Source organism: Pelophylax lessonae (assembly GCF_965119305.1).
Source record: "Pelophylax lessonae genome assembly, chromosome: 3".
Classification (NCBI taxonomy): Eukaryota; Metazoa; Chordata; class Amphibia; order Anura; family Ranidae; genus Pelophylax; species Pelophylax lessonae.
The window spans coordinates 657,153,623-657,177,834 of NC_138770.1; the positions used below are offsets into that span (position 1 = coordinate 657,153,623).

The 24,212-nt window shown below is 44.0% G+C and overlaps 1 protein-coding gene across 7 annotated transcripts in view; it reads right to left on the reverse strand.

Moving 5' to 3' along the window:
- CCDC88A (coiled-coil domain containing 88A) overlaps positions 1–24,212 on the reverse strand; it is a 338,561-nt gene that overhangs the window by 111,467 nt on the left and 202,882 nt on the right. For all 7 annotated transcript variants that reach the window (XM_082250173.1, XM_082250171.1, XM_082250170.1 and 4 more), the window contains exons 15-19: positions 22,660–23,730; positions 17,997–18,124; positions 9,202–9,340; positions 5,119–5,295; positions 2,626–2,787 (exon numbers count right to left, since the gene is read on the reverse strand). In XM_082250173.1, coding sequence (XP_082106299.1) covers positions 2,626–2,787; positions 5,119–5,295; positions 9,202–9,340; positions 17,997–18,124; positions 22,660–23,730 — 1,677 coding nt within the window. The remainder of the gene's footprint in view (positions 1–2,625; positions 2,788–5,118; positions 5,296–9,201; positions 9,341–17,996; positions 18,125–22,659; positions 23,731–24,212) is intronic.

Here is a 24,212-nt window from a genome sequence, read left to right on the forward strand (position 1 = left end):
TACCGTTCATATCTGTGCAACTTCAAGTCGCAACAACGTCAAAGTAGTCCCTGCAATACTTTGGTCCGACTTTAATGTGTTTTGAGGTCCATAGACATTGCTTCAAGTCAAGGCAAAAATCGCATGACTTTTAGGTCACACAAGTGTGAAAGGGGTCTAAAGGAAAAATGTTTATTTAAAAAATAAACATCTCATACTTACCCGCTCTGTGAAGTGGTTTTGCACATAGCAACACCGATCCTCCTCTTCTCGCCCCCACCAGCGCTCTGGGCCCCTGCCTCTTTCCGAGTGCGTGCTCGCTCCTGAACTGGCTCTCTGTGTCCATAAGACACAGAGAATGCGGTTTAGCCCCGCCCCCGATCCTACCTCACTGGCGGTGATTGACAGCAGCGGGAGCCAATGGCTCCTGCTGCAGTATCTCAGCCAGTCAAGAGGGGGAGAGCCTCGGGTCTCATGCACATCGCTGGATCGAGATCAGGCTTAGGTAAGTATGAGGAGGGGCTGAGGGGGGAGCTGCACACTGAAGTTTGTTTACTTTCACGGGTAGAATGCATGAAGGTAAAAAACCTTCAGCCTTTACAACCACTTTCAGGTGGGAAGTCAGGGGCACAAAAACCTCAGCTCAACTGCTTTTTTTTTTTAATTTACTGCCCCTAGCCACAAGTGTGAACAAGGCCTTAGGTGCAGTTTGCAGGGCTGTCATTCCAATCTTTACTTACTTTTAAGGCTTGATTCACACTACTGCAATGCAACTTTGATGCAATTTATAGCACAACTTTGTGATGCAACTTTATTGCGACTTTGTATTTTCTATGGGGCCAACTTGCACTCTAAATCACACCAAAGTAGTGATTTAGTCTCAAGCAGTGGTGGCTGGTGCATTGGGGGTGCAGGGGCACCGCCCCCCCCCCATCCATGTGTCTGGCCCCCTAATCTACATGTGGGACGCATGGATTCCAATGGGTTTTTTTTTTTTAAGCACGTGATTAGAGCCAGAGGTTTAAATAGGCTTAAAAAAAGGGTGGGCTCGGGGCACAGAGCTCTGCGCCCCGAGCCCACCCAGTTGTGTGACAATAGCGAATGAATATTCGCTATTATCACACGGCTCCTCCTTCCAGCCAATCAGGAAGGACCCATTTCCCGATTGGCTGAAAGGAGAGGCCATGCTATTGGCCGAGGAGGAGATGCAGGGGAAGCCGCCGTGGCCGCCTGCTCTCCACTTTAGTCCAGGGTAAGTGAGCTGGCAACAGGGGGGGATGGTATGGTGTGCGAGCGAGCTGGTGTGGTCTGGGGGGGGGGGGGGGGGTATGGTGTGGTCAGTCTGCCGCTCCCCGCCAGCCCCATGGAGCACCAGCCGCCACTGGTCTCAAGTCTCATTAGAAGCCACACTAATGCAAAACAGGACTGAGTGATGTAATGTGAATTCAGACTTCACTGGCTGTGTGCTTGTTTCTGGTTGATGACATACCAGGTGGTGAAGCTGGAATCAGGAAATCTGCAAACTCCTTTAAACGCACTTTATATATACAGTATAATGCACATTCACATCAGTCCTTGCCCTTCTAAGGTCACCTACCTGATATGCATACACACAAATGCCAAGGCCAATGCAGACAGGAGCCAACCAGCAAATCTTTGGAGTGTGGGAGGAAACCAAACTACCCGGAGGAAACCCACACAAGCACAGGGAGAAAACAGATAGTTTCCTGCCTGGGATTTGAAATGTGGACCCCTCTAAGCCACTGAGACTTTTTTTTTTAAATCAAGAAAAGCTTTATTGAGAAAAATTCACACCATTACAGTCAGAAAGGAAAAAAAAAAAAAAAATTGTAAACTTTCGGATGGTAACATCAAACTATAAACATTACACAATCCATGCCACACCACATTCCCCCCAAGGTTAACATAGTCAAGCACCTTGCGACAAACACACAGCATTATAAAATATAAGAAAGCATAGGGAACACCTCTACCCCCTCCACCCGATCCAAGAATGAGCATATACATTTCTCACAAAATTACCGTAACAAACGGTCCAGGATAAGATCATCAGGGGCCATGCCTGGGCTGTTCAGCCACACATCCCATACTTTAGAGAATTTCTGAGGCACCCCCCTATGTTGATATATAACCTTCTCCATACGTAAAGTAGAAGCCATCTGTGCCAACCACATCCCATACGTGGGTGGCTCCTGCGCTATCCAGTGTCTCAGGATCAGTAGACGGGCCTGAAAAAGTGCCCGGCTGGCGGCCTCACGCAAAAACTTATCTTCCACTACCGCTTCCAGCATCCCCAAAATGCAATGTCTGGGATCCCCAGGGATAGCCACCCCTAGAGTTCCATTAATGGCAGACAGCACCGTGGACCAGTATCTGTGCAGCTTTGGACATCGCCACAGCAAGTGAACCAAGTCCCCCACCTCTCTCCGGCATCGTCCACAGAGGTCATCGTCACGAAGACCCATGGCATAGAGTTTCCGGGGAGTGTGATGCACTCTTAGCAGGATGTAAAGCTGCGACAAGCCACTGAGACTTTGATTTGGAAATCAAATTGATACAAAGAATATTTCAAAGCTGTAATTCCAGATAATAAAGTTTCCTATGATTTTTCCAGTTTTGAGTTACCTGCAGTTTGGCGTTTTGTGTCTGTAGAGTTGTGTTTTGCTCCTGCAGTGAAACGGTTTGTTTCTGAAGAGTCAGAATTTGTGCTTGCAAGTTGTCATTCTGAGATTCCAGTTGTTTCAGCTGAGTTTTCATCGCTTGCTTTTCTGCCTGCAGAGTAGCATTCTGAAGAGAAACAGAAATGAGGCCCTGTCACTGATAGGAGAAGACGTGCGCCCACCATATACTACCATGTGTACCTGTGCTCAGTGCAATGTCCCCCCCCCCCCCCTTTTACATACATGATTACCAAATTCTGGACCAGGAAGGATTTGCCCCCTTAAAGACCAGGCCATTTTTTGAGATTCGGCACTGCGTTAGTTTAATGGAAGATTGCGCGGTCGTGCGACGCTGTATCCAAATAAAATGGATTTCCTTTTTTCCCACAAATAGAGCTTTCTTTTGGTGGTATTTGATCACCTGTGCAATTTTTATTTTTTGCGCTATAAAAAAAAAAAGAGCGACATCTCTGGAAAAAAAAAATATATATATATATATTTTTCACATTTTACTATATAACATTCCCGAAAAAAATATTTTATAAATAAAATGTATCCTTTTAGGCCAATTTGTATTCTGCTACATATTTATGGTTTAACATCGCAATAAGCGTACTTTGATTAGTTTGCGCAAAAGTTATCGCGTCTACAAACTAGGGAGAAAAATGTATGTAATTTTTATTTATTTATTTTTTACTAGTAATGGCGGCAATCTGCGATTTTTAGCAGGACTGCAACATTGCAGTGGACAGATCGGACACCTAACTGACACTTTTGACACTTTTGAGGGTACCAGTGACATTACTACAGTAATCAGTGCTATAAATATGCACTGTTACTGTAATAATGACACTGGCAGGGAAGGAGTTAACCCAGGGGCGATCAAACTAGGGGGTGTTTTCTAACTGTATGGGGGATGGGCTTCTGAAATGACCATAGAGACCTGTGTTCCTATATAGAAGGATCACAGGTGCTCTGTGATTATTTCAGAGAGAAGAACGGTCAGCTGTGTTTACAACAGTTGACCGTCCTCTCTTAGCAGGGAACAATCGCGGGTGCCCGGCAACAATCCCAGCCGGCGGTCCCGTGGATCGGCATCCCCACTGGCTAGTGGGGGCGGGAGCGCGCTCGCCCCTTAGGACTACTTGCGCAACCGACATATTAATTACACAGGTTCTGAGGCCAATATAATGCACATAAGGCACTGAGTTTAATTACCACCTTAATCAGCCACAGAACCGGTGTAATTACTGTGTGTCCTGGAATAAAGGGATGAGCTGGCAACCCTAGCTTGTGTGTGTGACCAGCTTAAGTTCCATACATATAGGCAGGTAGCCTACTGTAGCTGTAGTTAGCATCCGGCTGCCCAGGTCGGGGGAAAAGGGTTAATGTTTTTGCCACCTTTCCTTGTAATTTTGCGGCCTTTCACTAGGGTGCAGCCTTCCTCCTGTGTTCTATAAAAGGGAAGAGGTCCAGATGCCAAGCGGGTCTTCAGGGAACACTTGGGAAACACATGGCAAATCTACGCTAAAGACTTGCTGGGCCTACGGTCTGCCTGGAACGCCAAATCGCTAGAGGAACTTGGGGGAACACCACCAAGTTTGAATTTTCCTCTAAGAGACTTCACCTGTGCAGGTAACCTGGGGCAGCCACAGCTAGGTTTCGTTAGGGACGTAATGTTGTTACATGTTGCCAAGTTTACAGTAAACACGGTTTTTATCCGCCCTGAGCCTGGTCTGAAGTTATTCCAAAGGGGTTTATATGAGGTCTAGGCACACTACTAGACCTGCTTGCCACCTGCTTGCCACCTGCTAAGTTCGGTAGCAGGATGCACACCGGAATCTGGACTAATGCTTGACTGGGGCTAGGTTGCTGAGAGGTGGGGCCCCCCCCGGGCAAGTGGGGCCCCCGGGCAACTTCCCAGCATGCCCATTCCGTAAGATGGCCCTGACTCCAGGTGCTGCAAAAAAGCAAGCCCATTGAAATCTTATAGGACACAGCAGCTGCATGGACATGGCAGTAGGCGTTTGGGGTAGCTTATGCGCACATTTCACATTAGGATGAGGAGCTGTGCCTGTGCAGCTACTGTGTCCTAAAAGACTTCATTGGCCTGCCTGCACAAACCACCTGTATCTAGACGGGTTGCAATAAATGGGCTGTTCCCGGTATACAGACCTCAGTGCTTTTGTGAACGAGACTGAAGTGAGAAAGATAATGGTGGGAGGTGCTGACCTTTTCCCAGTAAAGTGGTTTTAGTGTATTGCCATATATAAAGTGAAACTATAGTCAAAAAAATGTAAGCTCCCACCTCTTGTCGCCACTCAAAATGCTAGATGTCTGGTTGTCATTACATGTCAATTCAACCGATTTCACTCTAAATGCAGATAATCATTTTTTTACTCTCAATATAGGCTCCTCTCGGTATAGGTTCACTTAATTCATCCAATAGCTGGCTTACATTTCTCTCTACTTCTATCAAACGATCTTTAATCTTCAGCAACTCCCTCGTAGTCTCCTGGCTCTCCCGCTCCCATTTACTGACGGGAACACTGTCCTCTCCAGGCTTAGGAGGTGAGGTCTGCGTCAATTTCTCCTCCTCTTGTCGCTGCTTAAGAGCTTCATAATTTTTCTTCACCTATGAAAATTAAATAATATGTTATATAAAAATGTAATATATAGTATAAACACCTGTAGTATCTCTAGTGTGCTCCTAAATTAGTGCAGGCAAAGTTATTGACCAATGGTAAAATGAGTGCTGGGTCAAGAGGTTATTTGCAGGTCAGACTGGATGACTCATACAGGCAGGTCTCTAGTGCCTCTCCCTGCTTCTGGAAGTTTGGAGACTTTTCTAGAAGCCGGAGGGCAGAGTCCAGGAGGGTTAATCTTTTCCAGTCCCCAGGCAGTGGGCCTGGCATGGTAGCTGAGCCAGCCCTTAAAGTATTCTAAGCCTTCGATTTAAAAAAAATAAAAACAACAAACATGCCTATAGTTTTGCACAGAGCAGCCCTGATCCTCCTCTTTTCAGATCCCCAGCCAGCACTCTGGCCCCCCCCCCCCATCTACAGAAGGCATCTTTCCTTGGGGGCACCTGTGTGGACCTGTGTGGATTTGCTCCTGTGTCCCGCATTGACACAGATAGTGGGGCTCAGCCTCGCCCCCCACTCCTGTATCACGGGATTTGATTGGCAGCAGCGGGAGCTGTCCAGCTTGGAGAGAGACAGAAGCTGGAACCTCATGCACATCAATGGATTGGATCTGGCTCATGTACAAAAAAGGGGAGAAGGGGGGGGGGGGGGACTGCAACACAGAAGGCTTTTTACTTTAAAGCATAGAATGCATTAAGGTGAAAAACCTTAAGGCTTTAGAACTACTTAAAATATGGATGAGTCATGCTGGCAGGGGAGTCGGGTGGAAGATGGAGCACTGAGGACTCTATCGGTGTCCCTAGAGGGGAAGGGGGATGCTTTACTTTAAGCTGGCTTGGGAGGATCCTGACAGCAGTGAGGTTTGAACGGAATCTTACCCAAAAAGCAGCAGGAGCAAGGAGGACAGTGTAAGTACATCAGCACAGTCAGGGACTTACACATGGAAAGACTGCCACATGTAGCAAGCCTTTCTGGAAGACAGTGTTGTGCTTAATGCTTTGCTTTCCCTTGTCCTGGGAGATCTTCAGCAGCAGCTGTGTGGGCTGGTGAAGAAGCAGCCAGGTGGGCTGGTAGATCCTACAGTTAGTAGAACTGGGATTGGTGTCTATGGTGAAGTTGGAGATACTCCTGTATGCAACCAATACTTTTGGCTACTTTCTCAGGGGCTTTTGCAGTCTTTTCTTCAAGAGACTGTCAATGTCCGGAAAAGAGGACAGTTCAATACCTTGTACATAGGGAGGAAGTTGTCCCTGATTTTTGGTTCTTTCATTCAAGTTGGGCATCCCATAAGTCCCTTCACCCATCAAAGTTGTTACCCCCTAATAAAGAATAAAAAACAAAGCCAAGGGACTGACTTCTTGTGTCTGGATGCAAGTGGAGAATGCGTGTTGCCTGACTGTGCAGGAGTAGGAGAGGCAGTTAGCAGCAGCTCCTACGGGGGTAGTGCTACACACATATAGTGCCTTTGCGAAAGTATTCGGCCCCCTTGAACTTTGCGACCTTTTGACACATTTCAGGCTTCAAACATAAAGATATAAAACTGTAGTTTTTGTGATGAATCAACAAGTGGGACACAATCATGAAGTGGAATGAAATTTATTGGATATTTCAAACTTTTTTAACAAATAAACTGAAAAATTGGGCGTGCAAAATTATTCAGCCCCTTTACTTTCAGTGCAGCAAACTCTCTCCAGAAGTTCAGTGAGGATCTCTGAATGATCCAATGTTGACCTAAATGACTAATGATGATAAATAGAATCCACCTGTGTGTAATCAAGGCTCCGTATAAATGCACCTGCACTGTGATAGTCTCAGAGGTCCGTTTAAAGCACAGAGAGCATCATGAAGAACAGGGAACACACCAGGCAGGTCCGAGATACTGTTGTGGAGAAGTTTAAAGCCGGATTTGGATACAAAAAGATTTCCCAAACTTTAAACATCCCAAGGAGCACTGTGCAAGCGATAATATTGAAATGGAAGGAGTATCAGACCACTGCAAATCTACGAAGACCTGGCCTTCCCTCTAAACTTTCAGCTCATACAAGGAGAAGACTGATCAGAGATGCAGCCAAGAGGCCCATGATCACTCTGGATGAACTGCAGAGATCTACAGCTGAGGTGGGAGACTCTGTCCATAGGACAACAATCAGTCGTATACTGCACAAATCTGGCCTTTATGGAAGAGTGGCAAGAAGAAAGCCATTTCTTAAAGATATCCATAAAAAGTGTCGTTTAAAGTTTGCCACAAGTCACCTGGGAGACACACCAAACATGTGGAAGAAGGTGCTCTGGTCAGATGAAACCAAAATCGAACTTTTTGGCAACAATGCAAAACGTTATGTTTGGCGTAAAAGCAACACAGCTCATCACCCTGAACACACCATCCCCACTGTCAAACATGGTGGTGGCAGCATCATGGTTTGGGCCTGCTTTTCTTCAGCAGGGACAGGGAAGATGGTTAAAATTGATGGGAAGATGGATGGAGCCAAATACAGGACCATTCTGGAAGAAAACCTGATGGAGTCTGCAAAAGACTGGGATGGAGATTTGTCTTCCAACAAGACAATGATCCAAAACATAAAGCAAAATCTACAATGGAATGGTTCACAAATAAACATATCCAGGTGTTAGAATGGCCAAGTCAAAGTCCAGACCTGAATCCAATGGAGAATCTGTGAAAAGAACTGAAAACTGCTGTTCACAAGCGCTCTCCATCCAACCTCACTGAGCTCGAGCTGTTTTGCAAGGATGAATGGGCAAAATTTTCAGTCTCTCAATGTGCAAAACTGATAGAGACATACCCCAAGCAACTGACAGCTGTAATCGCAGCAAATGGTGGGGCTACAAAGTATTAACTTAAGGGGGCTGAATAATTTTGCACGCACAATTTTTCAGTTTTTTATTTGTTAAAAAATGTTGAAATATCCAATAAATTTCGTTCCACTTCATGATTGTGTCCCACTTGTTGATTCTTCACAAAAAACTGTTTTATATCTTTATGTTTGAAGCCTGAAATGTGGCAAAAGGTCGCAAAGTTCAAGGGGGCCGAATACTTTCGCAAGGCACTGTATATTTATATATTATCCTGGAGTCATAGGTTTGAAAACATAAGGTTTTCGCCCGTTACTGGTTTAGCAGGATCTCCAATCTTTTTTCTTTTTTGCCTAGACCTCCTTTTTAGTCCCTGATAAAGGGGGCTCCTTGGAATCCCCTAAATATGTTGGCTGTCTTTTAAAGGACCACTGTGACAAACAACATTTTATCTGAGCCATCAAAGAAATCTAGTCACCATCTCCTTCTACAAACAGCAATAAAACACCCTTTTTAGAAAACTAGGTGGGAACCCCTGTTGGGAATTTGCAGTGGTGTCCACCTTTCCCAGTGACAACTGATTTCAGCAATTGCATACCTCCCAACTTTTTGAGATGGGAACGAGGGATGCCTATTAGCAAATCTATGTAGGCATAGGACACACCCCTGACAATTGAAAATTATTAAAAAAAAAAACATGGGTTAAACCCAGAAGTGTTTTTTTTTTCCAATAATATTCCTTTATATTGGCTTTTGAAATTTACAAGTGCAACTTAGAAATTGGATGAAAGGTTTAGCACTGGGAAAAGATATAAAGTGCATTTTATATACAACTATATAGATCAGACCAAAATGAGGGACAAATGAGGAGGAAAGAGGGAAAGAGGGACATTGTTCCAAATCAGGGACAGTCCCTCAAAATCAGGGACAGTTAGGAGCTATGCAATTGAGTGGCACATTACGGTCCACATACAACTTGTGAAGTTGGAGATCATCTTAGCAGGAGCTACCTCCATTCATGCAGCACAGTGGTGCCTTCCTAAAAAGAAGAAGCCAGGTAAATGAATCTTTACAGTACAACTCACAGTTTTTAGTTCTTGGCGTAGCTGTTGATTGAAATTAGTCGATTCTTCTAATCGGGCTTCAAGCGAGGCAATTTTTTCCTCCTTTATTTCTAGAGATTTCTTCAAAGTAGATTCTAATTTGGACTCCAAAAGCTTATATCTGCAAAAATATTGTCATCATTAACTGCTTCTAATGAATAAAAGCATTAAAAAATTACAGCTCACCTCTAATACTGAAAGTCTTACTGTAGAAAAAGAATTACTGACCTTCCAACTATCATTAAAGATTTGTGACGTAGCTAGCTAGGTCCGGCAGTGAAAGCATGTGCAGTGTGCACACTATTATTATTATAATACAGGATTTATTTAGTGCCAACAGTTTGCGCAGCGCTTTACAACATGAGTGCAGACAGTACAGTTATAATACAATTAAATACAGGGGGAATCAGAGGGCCCTGCTCCTTAACCACTTAAGCCCCAGCCCTATTTCGGACACTTTTTAAAGTTAAAATCAGTATTTTTTCCTAGAAAACTACTTAGAACCCCCAAACATTATATATATATATATATTTATATATTTTTTAGCAAAGACTCTGGAGAATAAAATGTCGGTCATTGCAAAATTTTTTGTCACGCGGTATTTGCGCAGCGGTCTTTAAAACGCCATTTTTTTGGAAAAAATTTGAAAAATCACATTTCACTGCATTTAAAAAATACTAAACAGTAAAGTTAGCCCATTTTTTTTTGTATATTGTGAAAGATGATGTCACGCCGAGTAAATAGATACCCAACATGTTACGGTTTAAAATTGCGCCCCCCCCCCCGTGGGATGGCGACAAACTACGGTCAATAGAGATCTCAATCTGCAACGATTTAAATTTATTTAACGGTTACCAGTTTAGAGTTAGAGTGTAGCTCTTTTTTTTAAATTATTGCCCACGCTCTGATGATCGCGGCGATACCTCACATGTGTGGTTTGAACAGCGATTTAATTTGCGGCTCGACTTGCGTATACTTTTTTTTTGTGCGCGAGCTAACGGTGACGGGCGGCTAAAATTATTTTTTTTTCCTATTTATTTTTTCTTTTTTTTTAACTTTATTACAGGTTTTTTTAAAAAAAAAATCTGATCACTTTTATTGCTGTCACAAGCAATGTAAACATCCCTTGTGACACCAATATGTAGTGACAGGTACACTTTATGGAGGGATCGAGGGTCTAAAAGACCCTAGACCCCTCCACTACACTTCCCTGTATGCAAAACGCCGAAAACGGCATTTTTGCATACAGCCGTTTTTCAAATCTGCCGCCTTTTGCAGCACAGTAACCCGGAAGGGACGTCATGGACGCCGCCTCCGGGTTACGTCATCAGAGACACGATCGATGCCGTTTCCGGCATTCATCGGGACTCCATCCAGCCGGCGAACGTGCCGGCTGGGTGCTCGGGGCTCCCGGTGGGACGGGAGCCCCGAGCAAAGGCACGGAAGGCGGCGGGAGGGGGGGGGGGATGTCCCCTCCCGCTCACCCGGGTAACGATCGAGCGGCTCCCGAGCCGCATTGGTCGTTACCGGCGGAAAGCCGAGCGTCGGCTTCAAACCACGGTACCTGGATGATGCGTCTAGCTAGAGGCATCATCCCGGTATAACCACGCAAAGTTACCCGATGCACGGGTACGTTAGAATGCGGTAAGTGGTTTAAGAGCTTACAATCTATTACATTGGAACGGTTTTCAAAATAGGACACCCTCTTAAGGACCATCTAGCAGAGATGTCATCTCCTTGAGGGACACATTGAAAACATTCCTTCAAATCTGTCTTAACCACTTTAGCCCCGGAGGATTTGGCTGCTCAAAGACCAGGCCCTATTTTGCGATTCGGCACTGCGTGATTTCAACGGACAATTGCGCGGTCGTGCGACGCTGTACCTAAAGGAAATTGATGTCCTATTTTTCCCCACAAACAGAGCTTTCTTTTGGTGGTATTTGATCACCTGTGTGATTTTTATTTTTTGCGCTATAAACAAAAAAAGAGCGACAATTTTGAAAAAACAACAATATTTTTCACATTTTTTTATATGAAATTCTCAAAAAAAATGTAAAAAAATCAAAATTTTTTAACATTTTAGGCCAATTTGTTTTCTGCTACATATTTTTGGTAAAAAAAAAAAAAAATAGCAATAAGCGTATTTTGATTAGTTTGCGCAAAAATTATTGCGTTTACTAACTACAGGAAAGATTTCTGTCATTTTTATTGTTTTTTTTTTTTACTAGTAACGGCGGCGATCTCCAATTTTTTTTTTCAGGACTGCGACATTGCGGCGGACAGATCAGACCCCTGACTGACATTTTTGACACTTTTGGGGGGTACCAGTGACATTACTACAGTAATCAGTGCTATAAATATGCACTGTTACTGTAAAAATTACATTGGCAGGGAAGGGGTTAACTTTACTGGTGATCAAGGGGTTAAGTGTGTCCCTAGGGGCGTGATTCTAACTGTGGAAGGGCGTGGCTTGTGATGTAATCACAGAGACATGCGATCCTACATAGCAGGATCGCATAGCCTCTGTGATTACTTTACCGAGAATGACAGACGGCTGTGTTTACATCAGCCCTCTGTCCTCTCACTGCAGCGGAGCCGCTGGTCACACGCACTGACTTCGCAGCTGGCGAGCGGGGGCAAGAGCGCACCTCCTGCGGCGCGCGATTGCCCCCTAGCTCCTCCCAGGCTACGACCGTACAACTGCGGCGGGCGGTTGGCAAGCGGTTAAGCCTCGTATGCACTATGAGAATATTGTACGAGTGATCGTCTTTTTTTTTTTTTTGTATGTTTGTCTCATTTTGAAAATGAAGAGGTTACTCAACTTACAGAAATTCTCGTACGACAGAATACTTTGGAAGTAATGTCATGTGTTGAACTGTATTGTAATGTAGTACTGCCCCCTTGAGGACTGCTGGAAAATACACTCTCGGGTCCCCCTTGGTTACTGTTAGCAACATTGGCATCCACAGAATAATACTTTATTTCTTTGGCTCAGTCAATGATCAGTCCAGGGGTATGTAGTTGTTTTTGTTGTCTTATTTTAAATAGCGATGGGAAAAGGGAAGAGTGGGATACTCCAAATTGAACTATTCACAATGGATGAGGACTCCTGTCTGGAGATGCAGCCAGGCTGCAAATTCACCTTGCCACTAGATGAATTTAGGTCATGTCTCCGTTCAGACGACTTAGTTAGGTAGTTAGGTAGATTATCGTCAGGATACCTGCCTAGTATCCCCTTTCACTCCACAGACTGACACCCGTCCTCTGACTATCCTACAATGGGGTTGCCCCCTCAGGTCAGGCCCCTAGACACAATCCCCTGTACTCAAGATACTGTTTTTCGAGGGTCTTCAGTGTCTCTACCCCTCCAGTCAGTTCTCCTGGACCTCTGGGTTCAGTTCCTTTCCTCTTGTCCCCAGACCGACTGACTGTGACCGGGTGCCACTGCTACAAAACGAGGAGGCAGCTGCCACCCTCCCTCCGGGACTCTGCTCACCAGCCAAAGACCCCGCAGCACATGTGCTCCTGGCTTTTATACAGTATCCCACAATGCACCGAGACAGTCAGTCTCTACAAATCACTGGGACTGTATCAAAGCCTGCGTACCCATTGGTCAGGTTTCCTCCCACTGTTCAACATGCCTCCCTATTGGACCAGTGTGAAAACACTCTCTAGACTCAATGAATCACACACTGAGCAGACCTAACTCACAGACCCTGCTCTCTGGTAGGCAGAAAGCAATATAGATTTCCCTGCTGCTCCTCTGATAGGCAGACGGAGCCAAAAACTATACTCTCTCACTAGCACCTACCTAGGAGGGTGCTACAGTAATAAATTATTTCATTCATGAGCTTGTGTAGTCTGGCTCTTCCGATTTTTTTCGGACATAAACTGTACTGATTAAACAAAAAACCTACGATCTGGTACGATAATTTGGGATGAACTGTCGTGATTGGCTCTCGAAAGCTGTGTACTAATGATCAGATTATCATAGGATTGCTTTGAAAGCGGTATTTTTCGTCCGATTTTCTTATCGTGTGTACTAGGCTTTAGGTCTGGTACCTCCATCAAGAAAGAAGCCCATAGCACTCAGTGTGACCTAGCTGCTGCAATTGCAAGCCAATAGGCTGCATACTCGAAGACTATTCCCAACGTTGGAAAGTGAAGGCCAATATAATCTATTTTTCATGAATTACATTACCAAGCTACCCACACATTTTGTTAGGCGGAACTCCCAACTCTATAATCTTTCTGAAAATTAGACTATATGTTGTAGATTTCAGGATTTGTAGACCCTGCATTGAAGGGTTTTGGGATTGCATTTTGGCATTGGTTTAGGATGGTTTTGAGATCACTCAGAATTGATTGGCAGGTGCATTCTATCTGCAATTGACCCCCTTCTGACCTGCATTTGGCCATTTTCAAGTGGTTTTGCATTTTTATAGACTTGTGTAGGAATGCCAAACCCTTCTAATGCAACAAAAACCTATCTGATGCAAAAAAGCTCATCTGATGCAACAAAAACCCATAAACAGAGACCCTTAGGGTTGATTTACTAAAACTGTAGAGTGCAAAATCTGGTGCAGCTCTGCATAGATACCAACCAGCTTCCAGATTTTTTTATTTTTTTGTCAAAGCTTAATTGAACAATCTGAAGTTAAAAGCGGATTGGCGACCATGCACAGCTGCACCAGTTTTCGCACTCTCCAGTTTTGTAAATCAACCCCTTATTGTTTTTCGTCTGGAGTTAAGCTTGAACTTATCTTACACTGAGCTGCCTTATCACAACAGATTTCCTGTCTAGTCTACTCTGTCCTGTAATTACAGAGGACAGAGTACATACACATGTACATACATGGTGCGAACTGCTCTCCTGCAACCACGGGTTGCAACACAGACAGTGTTGATGCGGGAATCCCTCCTGCTGAGCAGTTGTCTTCTCCCCGTAGGACAGTGATTAGTGCTAGGTGCTTTACCAGCTGCTAGTGATAATCGCAAGTAAAATCCGGCAGGCTGGTTGTACCCAAGTAGATCGATCAACTTGCTACATTCAGCCTGCCCCTACACAGTTCGAATCTTGTTCAGTTCCTGACGAACTGGCTGAGATTCAAACCTTCTATGGCCAGCATTAGGGTTGGCTTCGTACAGAAACAGAGCAATGATTCTACGAAGGCAGATTGACAAGTATTTTGTGTTTCTTCCATTTGCGAATAATCGCACTAACTGTTGTCACCCTTTCACCAAGCTGCTTGGCGATGGTCTTGTAGCCCATTCCAGCATTGTGTAGGTCTACAATCTTGTCCCCAACATCCCTAGACAGCTCTTGGTCTTGGCCATGGTAGAGAGATTGGAATCTGATTGATTGATTGCTTCTGTGGACAGGTGTCTTTTATACAGGTAACAAGCTGAGATTAGGAGCACTCCCTTTAGGAGAGTGCTCCTAATCTCAGCTCGTTACCTGTCTAGAAGGCACCCGGGAACCAGAAATCTTGCTGATTGATAGAGAATAAATACTTATTTCACTCATTAAAATGAGAATCAATTTATAACTTTTTTGAGATGCGTTTTTCTCGATTTCTTTTTTGTTAAATTGTCTCTCACTGTTAAAATAAACCTACCATTAAAATTATAGACTGATTGTTTCTTTGTCAGTGGGGCAAACATACAAAATCAGCAGGGGATCAAATACTTTTGTTCCCTCACTGTAGGGAAACTTACTTTGCAAAGTGAAGAGACTTTTTGCCTTTTAAGTGGGGTACACACTAGTAGAAAATCTGCCAAAAATTCCCGTCCGAGGTAAAATCGTACTATTTTCGGCTAGTGTGTACACAACTTTCAGCAGCCGATGCCGACATTTTCAACGAAAAAAAATGGAGGGACAAACACCAAAATTTTTTATCGTCTGTCCCCAGACGACCAATTTTCAATCAATGTGTATGCAGTACGTCTGTGAAAAATCGGATACGAAAGACCGCGCATGATCTGAAGTTGCTGACAACCAGGAAGTCTGGGAACAAATGTCCAAAAATATAAATAAATCGGACGAGAAATTTTGTGAACATTTATGCACTGTCAACTAAAAACGGTAATGAACGCTGAGCAAGAGAGAGAAAAATCGGAGGATATTTCGTCCGATTTCCGTCAAGTGTGTATGGGCCTTTAGTAAATCAACTTCATATATCCCTGATGGATGCAAGACAATAGGACTTCTAAACAGCTGTTCATAGGAACAATAGATTCATAAACAGATCTGCTCCTGTTAACTGAGTGTGCATATTTATGCACATGGTGTGTAGACAACCCCAGAGTAAGCTTTATCTCAAAAGAACGCTGCCAATCTTATGTCAACATTTTTTTAAACCCTGCCTGCTTGATTTTTCCCTGGTCAGCTAGGGGCTATCTGGACCGAATGCATACTGCCCATTAGGGTTGCCACCTCATCCCTTTAAACCAGGACATACATTAATTACACAGGTTCTAATATAATGCACGTAAGGCCCTAAGTGAGTTTAATTACCCCCTTATTCAGCCACAGAACCTGTGTAATTAATAAGTGTCCTTGTTTAAAGGGATAAGGTGGCAACCCTACTGCCCATAGACCTGTGATCGATGTCCATTCAGCTGTATTGTATGATGTATATTTTGTGTCTGACGTCTATCAGGTTCAACCTTGTATTTTTGCTCCTTTTGATAAATTATCAAATGATCCTGCTATAACTGAGATGATAAATGTGTGAATTCTGACAGTGATCAAATAATTACCCAGTAGCCAACAGCTGTTCATTGCATACTTCTCTGGCAGGATTTGATTTAAATGCTGTTCAAAGCTTTCACAAAACATCCCCTTTCATTTAGTTTCACCTTTCTTTTTAAACAAAGACTGTATTATGTCCTACTTCTGCTTTCTGAGTGGTGGGTTTGCTAGTGGCATGTATGAGTGATAACCTGTAGATCTGTCCTTGGGGCAGTACTGCTCTTCAAAGAGACTGAGCAATGGCTTGTTGCGTAAATACATTTATACTGATGGGAGTCTGCCAGTCTGTGACTCCGTTCAGAATTCCCTTATGGTTTCCCACCAAAGCAATGACTAATCCTATAATCTGAATACAAATAATGCCTATACCCTGTATGTTTTCACTCAAAAGGGTCATGAAGCAAGGCTGCCTTGATAACGGCTTTATTTCGAGCTGTAGCTCTGTTCAATACTCATGCTTTGGCGATGCTGGTATAAAGCTGGCCTTACACTTGTAGAATTTAGTTAGAAATTGTTGTTTTGAGAACCTTCATTCAATTTGCCATAGAGTTAAAGGGGGTGACCTCAGAACACCTGCCAGGTTTTTATTGCTGTCTGTGCCCTCGTTAGAGAGATTCACTCTATTTGTCCTGTTTACCGTGATCATCAAAAGAAAATCCAAAATTATTGGTTGTCCTCATAACAGTATGAGGGGAAAACTTTGAAGAAGGACATTAGGTCTGGGGACAACCAGGGATTCTCTTTCTTTGGACGGATTTCCTCTCACTTCCTGCTTTGGCTATTGGACAGGAAGTAAAGGGAAGTCTCCCCAATGGGACACAGGTGGGGAAAAAAAATCTGACAGGGGTTAAAACTCCATTATTCTATTCCAAATGAAAACATTTTTGCCTTTAGTTCTACAATAACTTGACTGTAAGAGGGCATCCCAGCATCCTCCTGATCCCATCTTGAACCCCTAAATCTCCAGAGGGCTATTGTGCAGCTGCAGAGCCACCACAAATGGGGTGTCTGTCCCTGGTACTTAAAGTCCTAGCACCGTAACAGGTCAGGGGTGCTGGTGTTTGTAGGTGAGGATGGTCTGGACAGGTAAGTCAACCTCTGGCACCGGCAGGTGAATTGTGGGGGGTAGCAAAAATTGTGATAACAGTGGGAGAGACTTAATACTTGGGCCTACTCACTGTATATGGTAACTTATGCGCAGTCATTGTGCCCAAAATATAATCTTTGATTACTGTGCCAGAAGCAATAGTCTAACAGGGGTCAGGAATGCATAACACACAGAGTGCAGGGGTAAGGAGAATGTAACACACAGGTCAGTAGACAGTGCAATAAAAACTACTATCCTTCCCAAGCCAAAATCTTCTCCAGTACAGATATCCTGCCCTTCCACAATAAGGATCCTCCTCCCTCTTCCCTAACCAGACTAGGCAGTCAAAGTCTTCCTTTGGCTGTGTCATGTTAACGGAGCCTGAGGAGGAGATAGAAAAGAGCCTCCCTCTCTCTAAAGTGCTGCTGCCGGTCTCTGAGCCCTGACAAGTGCCAGTAGCAGTGGCTGCAACTCTTATGGTTTGCAGCCAGTTTCAGTGCTAGCCGAAATGCTGCAGATACTCTGGGGGGCGGATGGTTGTTGGACCCCTCTACCTCCCCCTTATCTATGCATTTGATGTTACAAAAGGTGCAAAAGTTTTGGTTGCATGAAATTTATCAGGCCTAGACTAGTTTTCTCTTCTGTCAATAGAAACAGATCTTGCATCCTACTTCCTGGCTCCTCATTGCACATGTACCCCTATAACCCCTCCATAGCCCTTCTTGGGTTGAAAAACTAATTCTAGAAAATAATATAGGTGGGAAAAAAAAAAAGTAAAACTGTGGTTGATGGGACCCAATGCGTATGGTAAGAGGCGGAGGTTTACAAAGTGAAAAGTAAATTATGATGTAAAACCTTTGTGGTTTGGACATCGATAACAACATAGTTAGGGACAATCCTAGAGACAGTAAACACTTGGAAGACTCTTTTACCCACCTGTCATCACTGGTCTGCTCATCATGTAAGAGACGCTCTTTATTTAGACCTATCTTTTCCAGCTCATGGCTTAGTTTTTCCAGCTCATTATTGGTTTGTTGGGTCATCAGCTTCTCATTTACCAAGTCCTGAAAATTACAAAGAAAGAAAAACAAGACAGGCAATAGTCATTTCATTGCTAAAGATAATGTGATCAGCAAAGTTTTGGTAAGTGGATATTAAAAGGTGATGGCAAACTGGCATTTATTGGCAGGCATAAGGCTTGCCACAAGACTGTGCTCATGTATTCCCATGTATCCCGACTGTGGTTCCATTACTACGTCATGTGAAAATTCACGAATCCTACACAATCAAAATAGGTGCAGGTAACTCCTCCCTCATTCACCCCTTGTCACCGCCCCTATCTCCCGCCACTGTCTCTCGTTTCTGCCCCCTACCCACCACCGAAGTACCACCCCTTTGAAAGAATACAGAACCACATATCATTTTGATATAATTTGTATGGAGTTTATTGCTGCTGGGGGGTGTCAACAACAGATCGCCCATTAGTGACAATAAATCCTCCCCGGAAACAATAGAAACAGCCAACAACAAATTACCCCCTCCCCAACAATATCAGATCCTCCTCCAGCAGATAGCAACAATGGACCCTCCCACCTCAACAGTATTTCCCCCAGCAACAACAGACTCCTCTGCAACAGCAGACCCCCCTTCCCCAGAAACAGTAGATCCCCCCATCAGGTAGAATAGATCCCCCAGCAATACTATACACCCCTCCCCTGCTCCCCAGCAAAAATTGATGATCCAGCAGCCAGGATAAATAGACTCTCCAGCACATCCCAGCCCACCTTGCCAGTACATACATTCAGTTCTGGAGATGCCGGAACTGCGTACCATCATGACCTCGCTGAAAAAAAAGCCCTGCATATACACTTTTTCAATTGCTTGGCAAACACATGGTAGCAACTAAATGCTTTTAGGCATCTAGACATGGTAAAAACGACTTGCTGAAGTTCAAACCGAGCATCAGAATAGGGAAGAAAGGGGATTTACGTAACTTTGAACGTGGCAAGGTCGTTGGTGCAAGACAGGCTGGTCTGAGGGTTTCAGAAACTGCTGATCTACTGGGATTTTCACGCACACTATCTCTCGGGTTTACAGAGAATGGTAGAAAAAAAAAAGAAAATATCCAGTGAGCGGCAGTTGTGTGAGGGAAAATGCCTTGTTGATTTCAGAGGTCAGAGGAGAATGGGCAGACTGGTTCCAGATAATAGAAAGGCAACAGTACCTCAAATAACTGCTCATTACAACCTAGGGATGCAGAATACCATCTCTGAACGCACAACACATAGAACTTTGAAGCAGCAGAAGACCACACCGGGTGCCACTTCTGTCAGCTAAGAACAAGAAACTGAGGCTACAATTTGCACAGGCTCACCAAAATTGGACAAAAGGCAGCTGTAAAAATGTTGCCTGGTCTGAAGAGTCTCGATTTCTTCTGCAAAATTCAGATGGTGGGGTCAGAATTTGGTGTAAACATGAAAGCATGGATCCATCCTGCCTTGTATCAATGGTTCAGGCTGGTGGTGTAATGGTGTGGGGGATATTTTCTTGGCACATTGTGGGCCCCTTAGTACCAATTGAGCATCGTTTAAAGAGTATTGTTGCTGACCATGTCCATCCCTTTATGACTACAGTGTACCCATCTTCTGATGGCTCCTTCTAGCAGGATATTGCACCATGTCACAAAGCTCCAATCATCTCACCACTGGTTTCTTCACCATGACAATGAGGTCACTGTACTCCAATGGCCTCCACATTCACCACATCTCATCCAATAGAGCACCTTCGGGATGTGTTGAATCTATGCCATGGAGAATGAAGGCAGTTCTGAAGGCAAAAGGAGGTCCAACCCGGTACTAGCAAGGTGTACCTAATATTTTTTTTTTTTACTTTTAAAGTGCACCATGATGGCACACAACATTTTTTTTTTTCAAGAGGTTTAACCATTGGAAGGGAATTCAGACAGCAACTAAACCCGAAAAGGGTTCTAATCTTTCTACATTCTATCAAAAAAAAAAGGAAAAAAGGAAAAAAGCAAAACAAATGACCTGATTTTCCTCCTAACATTTACAGAGTGGTGATTTTCTACAAAACATCCTGTTATATTTTCCTCTGAAGGCCACGTGGGGTGCACAGAATGGTTTGACAAAGACAAAATAACAGAACAGCTGCATCTGAACTGGCACTGCAGATAATAGAATGCGACATCAGTCGTCTCCCTTCCTTCCTCGAAAAAAAAAAAATTCTCTGGTTGAAAAAAGGAAACGTGATCCTCTCAGAATCCACCACAAAGCTCGGTTTCCTTTTCAGTCCAGGATTTCCCTTCAGTCCTTGTAGAAATAAAAACCACACATTGAAGATGGTGTAACGGCTGGGCGTTCGGTACAAAAATAGCATCCGAGTCAGATTTCAGCTTGGGCGGGAAAACCTGCGTAGAGAGCACGGGGTCTCAACATTTTTGTGACAAGGGGTGGTAAACTCTTCCAAAACCTTTCATGCTACAACAGTAAAAAAAAAAAATGAAGGCCTTGTTTACACTTGTGATAGGTGGGCAGAAAAAACGCGCAGTTAAGCCAATTTTTTGCCACCTGCAAACCGCCACCCCCCCCCTTAAACTGCAATAGACAGCGGAGGAGGGTGTCAAGCCTGCCAAATGCTGCACATGCAAGCCAATGACATACCATCCAACTTTTTGAGATGGGAAGAAGGAGGGACACCTATTGGCAAAAGTATATAGGAATAGGACACCCCCTGCCCCGCCCCCTTCGTGTCCGTGACTAAATTGACCAGACATGTCAACTGTCACCTCCCTTTATCTGCAATAGGCAGAAGAGGGGGCCTCATTTCCGCAGAACGTTGCACATGCAAATCAATGACATACCGCCCAACTTTTTGAGATGCTAAGAAGGGACACCTATTGCCAAAAGAATGTAGGACTAGCACACACCCCCTGCCCCACCCCCTTTGCATCCGTGACTAAATTGACCTTACATGCCAACCTCCACCCCCCCCCCAATTTGCAATAGGCAGCGGAGGGGGGCGCCAAGCCCGCCGAACGCTGCACATGCAAGTCAATGACATACCGCCCAGCGACTTATAGCAGGACTGCGATATTGCGGTAGACAGACAAATAGGACACTGAAACATTTGACACTTTTTTGGGAACCAGTGACGCTAATACAGTGATCAGTGCTAAAAATATGCTCTGTAACCGTACTAATGACATTGGCTGGGAAGGGGTTATCAGGGGCGATCAAAGGGTTAACTGTGTACCTAGCCAGTGTTTTAGTACAGTATGGGAGGTGCTTTTACTAGGGTAAGACATGGACCCTTGTTCCTGTTTTGCAGGAACACAGGATCCATGTCTTTCCTACTTGCAAAACAGAAATTTGCCTTGTTTACAAAATTCCATCCTGCCTCTGTACCGAATGATCTGCGGGTTCCGGCGGACATCGAGTTTGCGGTATCTGCAGATCAGCTCCCGTTGTGTAGAATTACAGCAGGAGTGGCCCATCGGCGGTGCGCGCCCCCTACCCAGAGGTGTCAGATCACATACTAGGTACGTGATCCAGCACAGCAGTGCCACCTTGCTGCCGTATATGTAAGTTATACGGTCGGCAATTGGTTAAATATGGCTGCATGCATAATAGATGGATCAGACAAAACCTGTTCCCAAAGTTCACAGAAAGCACATTCTGACTAGCTGGGCTATGAGACTCCATTTTTGTAGTAAATATTATGACGATGGGATACATCAGATCTTTTACCTCTCCCTGACGTTACATGCAATTAATCTTGAAATTGGGAGGCACAGGGATTAGGAAGTTAATTGGCTTCTGTCTAAAATAGCCCCAGTATGTGTGTACAGTTTGGCTATGCACATGCCAGTTCCAACCCCAGCAACTGGAGAGGGCTGAGGAAAGACCTCTGTGCAATAAAAAACATTTGCCAAGAAAATTCTATAAAAAAGGCTTTCAAGCATATCATACATGGTGCCCAGAGAGTTGTCCCATAGAATTGCACAGTCAAATACTATTGAACAGATACAGACATACAATTTAGTAGCTCAGGACTGAGCGCACTGTATATGTGGTCTGAGAGTGCGCTCACACTGGGCACGGTTGAGGTGAGCTGTGCCCAAGTTCAATTGTCCCTCCCCACAAGTCTCCTACTGGTCTGCACTTACACTGAGCTATAAGCACGTGTTCCTGGGCATACTTACATCATCACCTCTGCCAACCAGACCACAGGGATCTCTTCTTCTGTGCTCCATCTATGGAGAGTTCTGAACCATACTGGACCACAAGTGAGCTGTGCCTGGGACCACCTCTTCAAAGTGGTGTTGGACACGGTACACTTAACTTTTCCTGGGCACGGTTTGGAGCACTCACACTAAATAGACTAATGGACAAAAAGAGTGAACTGTGCCAGGTTAAAATTGACAGTTAGTCCACCCTGAACCTCAGCCAGAGGATTGGTCTAACTTTGTGTATTACCAGTTATTGGGGAGCAATATTAGATAGGCAAGGGTAGATGCTCCATTAAAAGCAGTTTACCTAAGATGTCAACAGTGTAGAATAATTGGATACCAATGGCTTACCTCTCTTAGAGTGATTAGTGTTTTCTTATCAATAGTCGCTCTTTTTACAAGTTCCTTGTTCTCTTTTTCCAGTTCTTTAAGCCTTGAACAAGACTCTTTAAATGCATTTGTCTCTTTCGTAAGTAATTTATTCTCCCTCTCTAAATTTGAGATCTTCACATTATCCTCCTCCAATGTAATGTCTTTAATCTCGGCTTGCTGGCGTAGCCTTTTGTTCTCCTTCTCAAGTTGCTTCTTGTCCTTTTCTAGCTGACAGGTCTCCTGTTCCAAAAGCTTAGTTTCCTTTTCTAGCTGTTCCAGTCTCTTGCTAGAGATTTTCAGCTCTTCTAGGTTCTTCTGCAAGGTATGATTTTCTGTCTCTAGCTCCTGAAGCTCAGTTTCAAGCTGCTGGATCTTTTTATTGCTATTTTCCAGAGCCTTTTGCAGCCTTTGGTTCTCTGTGTCAAGCCCTTGGTAACTGACTTCTAAACGCTCAGTTTTCTTGCAAGAGGCTCTCATAAGGTCCATGCCTTTCTTTAGTTGCCCTTTCTCATTTTCCAGCTCTTTATTTTCTAGCTCCAGCTGGGCTACTCTAATATTTGTGCTCTTTAATGACTCAACCATTCGCCTGAGGTCCAAGTTCTCTTCTTCAAGCTGTGTATTCTCCTTCTCCAATGATTCCATTTGATACTTGAGATTTTTGAGACTATCTAAGGTTTTCTTGAGTTTACGGTTTTCGATTTCTAACCCAACATTTTCTTGTTCCAAGGACTCTGCCTTTTCGCAGACAATGTTTAAACTGGTGATCTTCTTCTGTAGCTGTTCGTTTTCTTTTTCCACCCGATGGAGTTCCTTTTCCAGGTCCTCAGCTCTTTCTCCCCTTTCCTTAAAATGTTCTAGTTCTTTTCTGAGCTGCTTTTTCTCAAACTCAACCTTATTTAGTTTACTACTTGTTTCTTTGATAGACTCATGCAAGATCTTGTTTTCCTTTTCTATATCCTTCACCCTGGCTTCAGCACCAATCTGAGAACGTTGCCTCAGGGATGCGATGGTTTGGTTCAAATGTTCATTTTCTTGTTCCAACCCTTTGATCTTGGAGACAAAAACAGAAAGAATGTAATTTAAATTAAATTATTAAAACATGTTTACAATAGTTCAAAACCTAATATAAATGTAGACATACTTTGAAATATACCCCCTAGAGTTCTTGTTTCTAAAGGAGCAACTCTGACATTCATGAAGCATGTGACTGACCGTAATGGAATCACCACCAGTAAATTGATGGTGAAAGTCACATTCACTGCTCTATAATAATATATAAATAGGCCACTATACAGTGGGTATAGAAAAGAAGCAACCCCCCCCCCCCCCCAAACACACACACCTTCAAAATAATTGCACGTTGTTGCTTTGCAGGCTGAAATGAAGACAGGCACAGTTTTTGTAGACACCTGTATGCTGCATACCGTGTTTCCCCAAAAATAAGACCGAGTCTTATATTATTTTGGCACCAAAAGACACGTGGCAGGTCTTATCATGTAATGTGCTGTCTTCTCTCCCACTCTCCCTGCCTG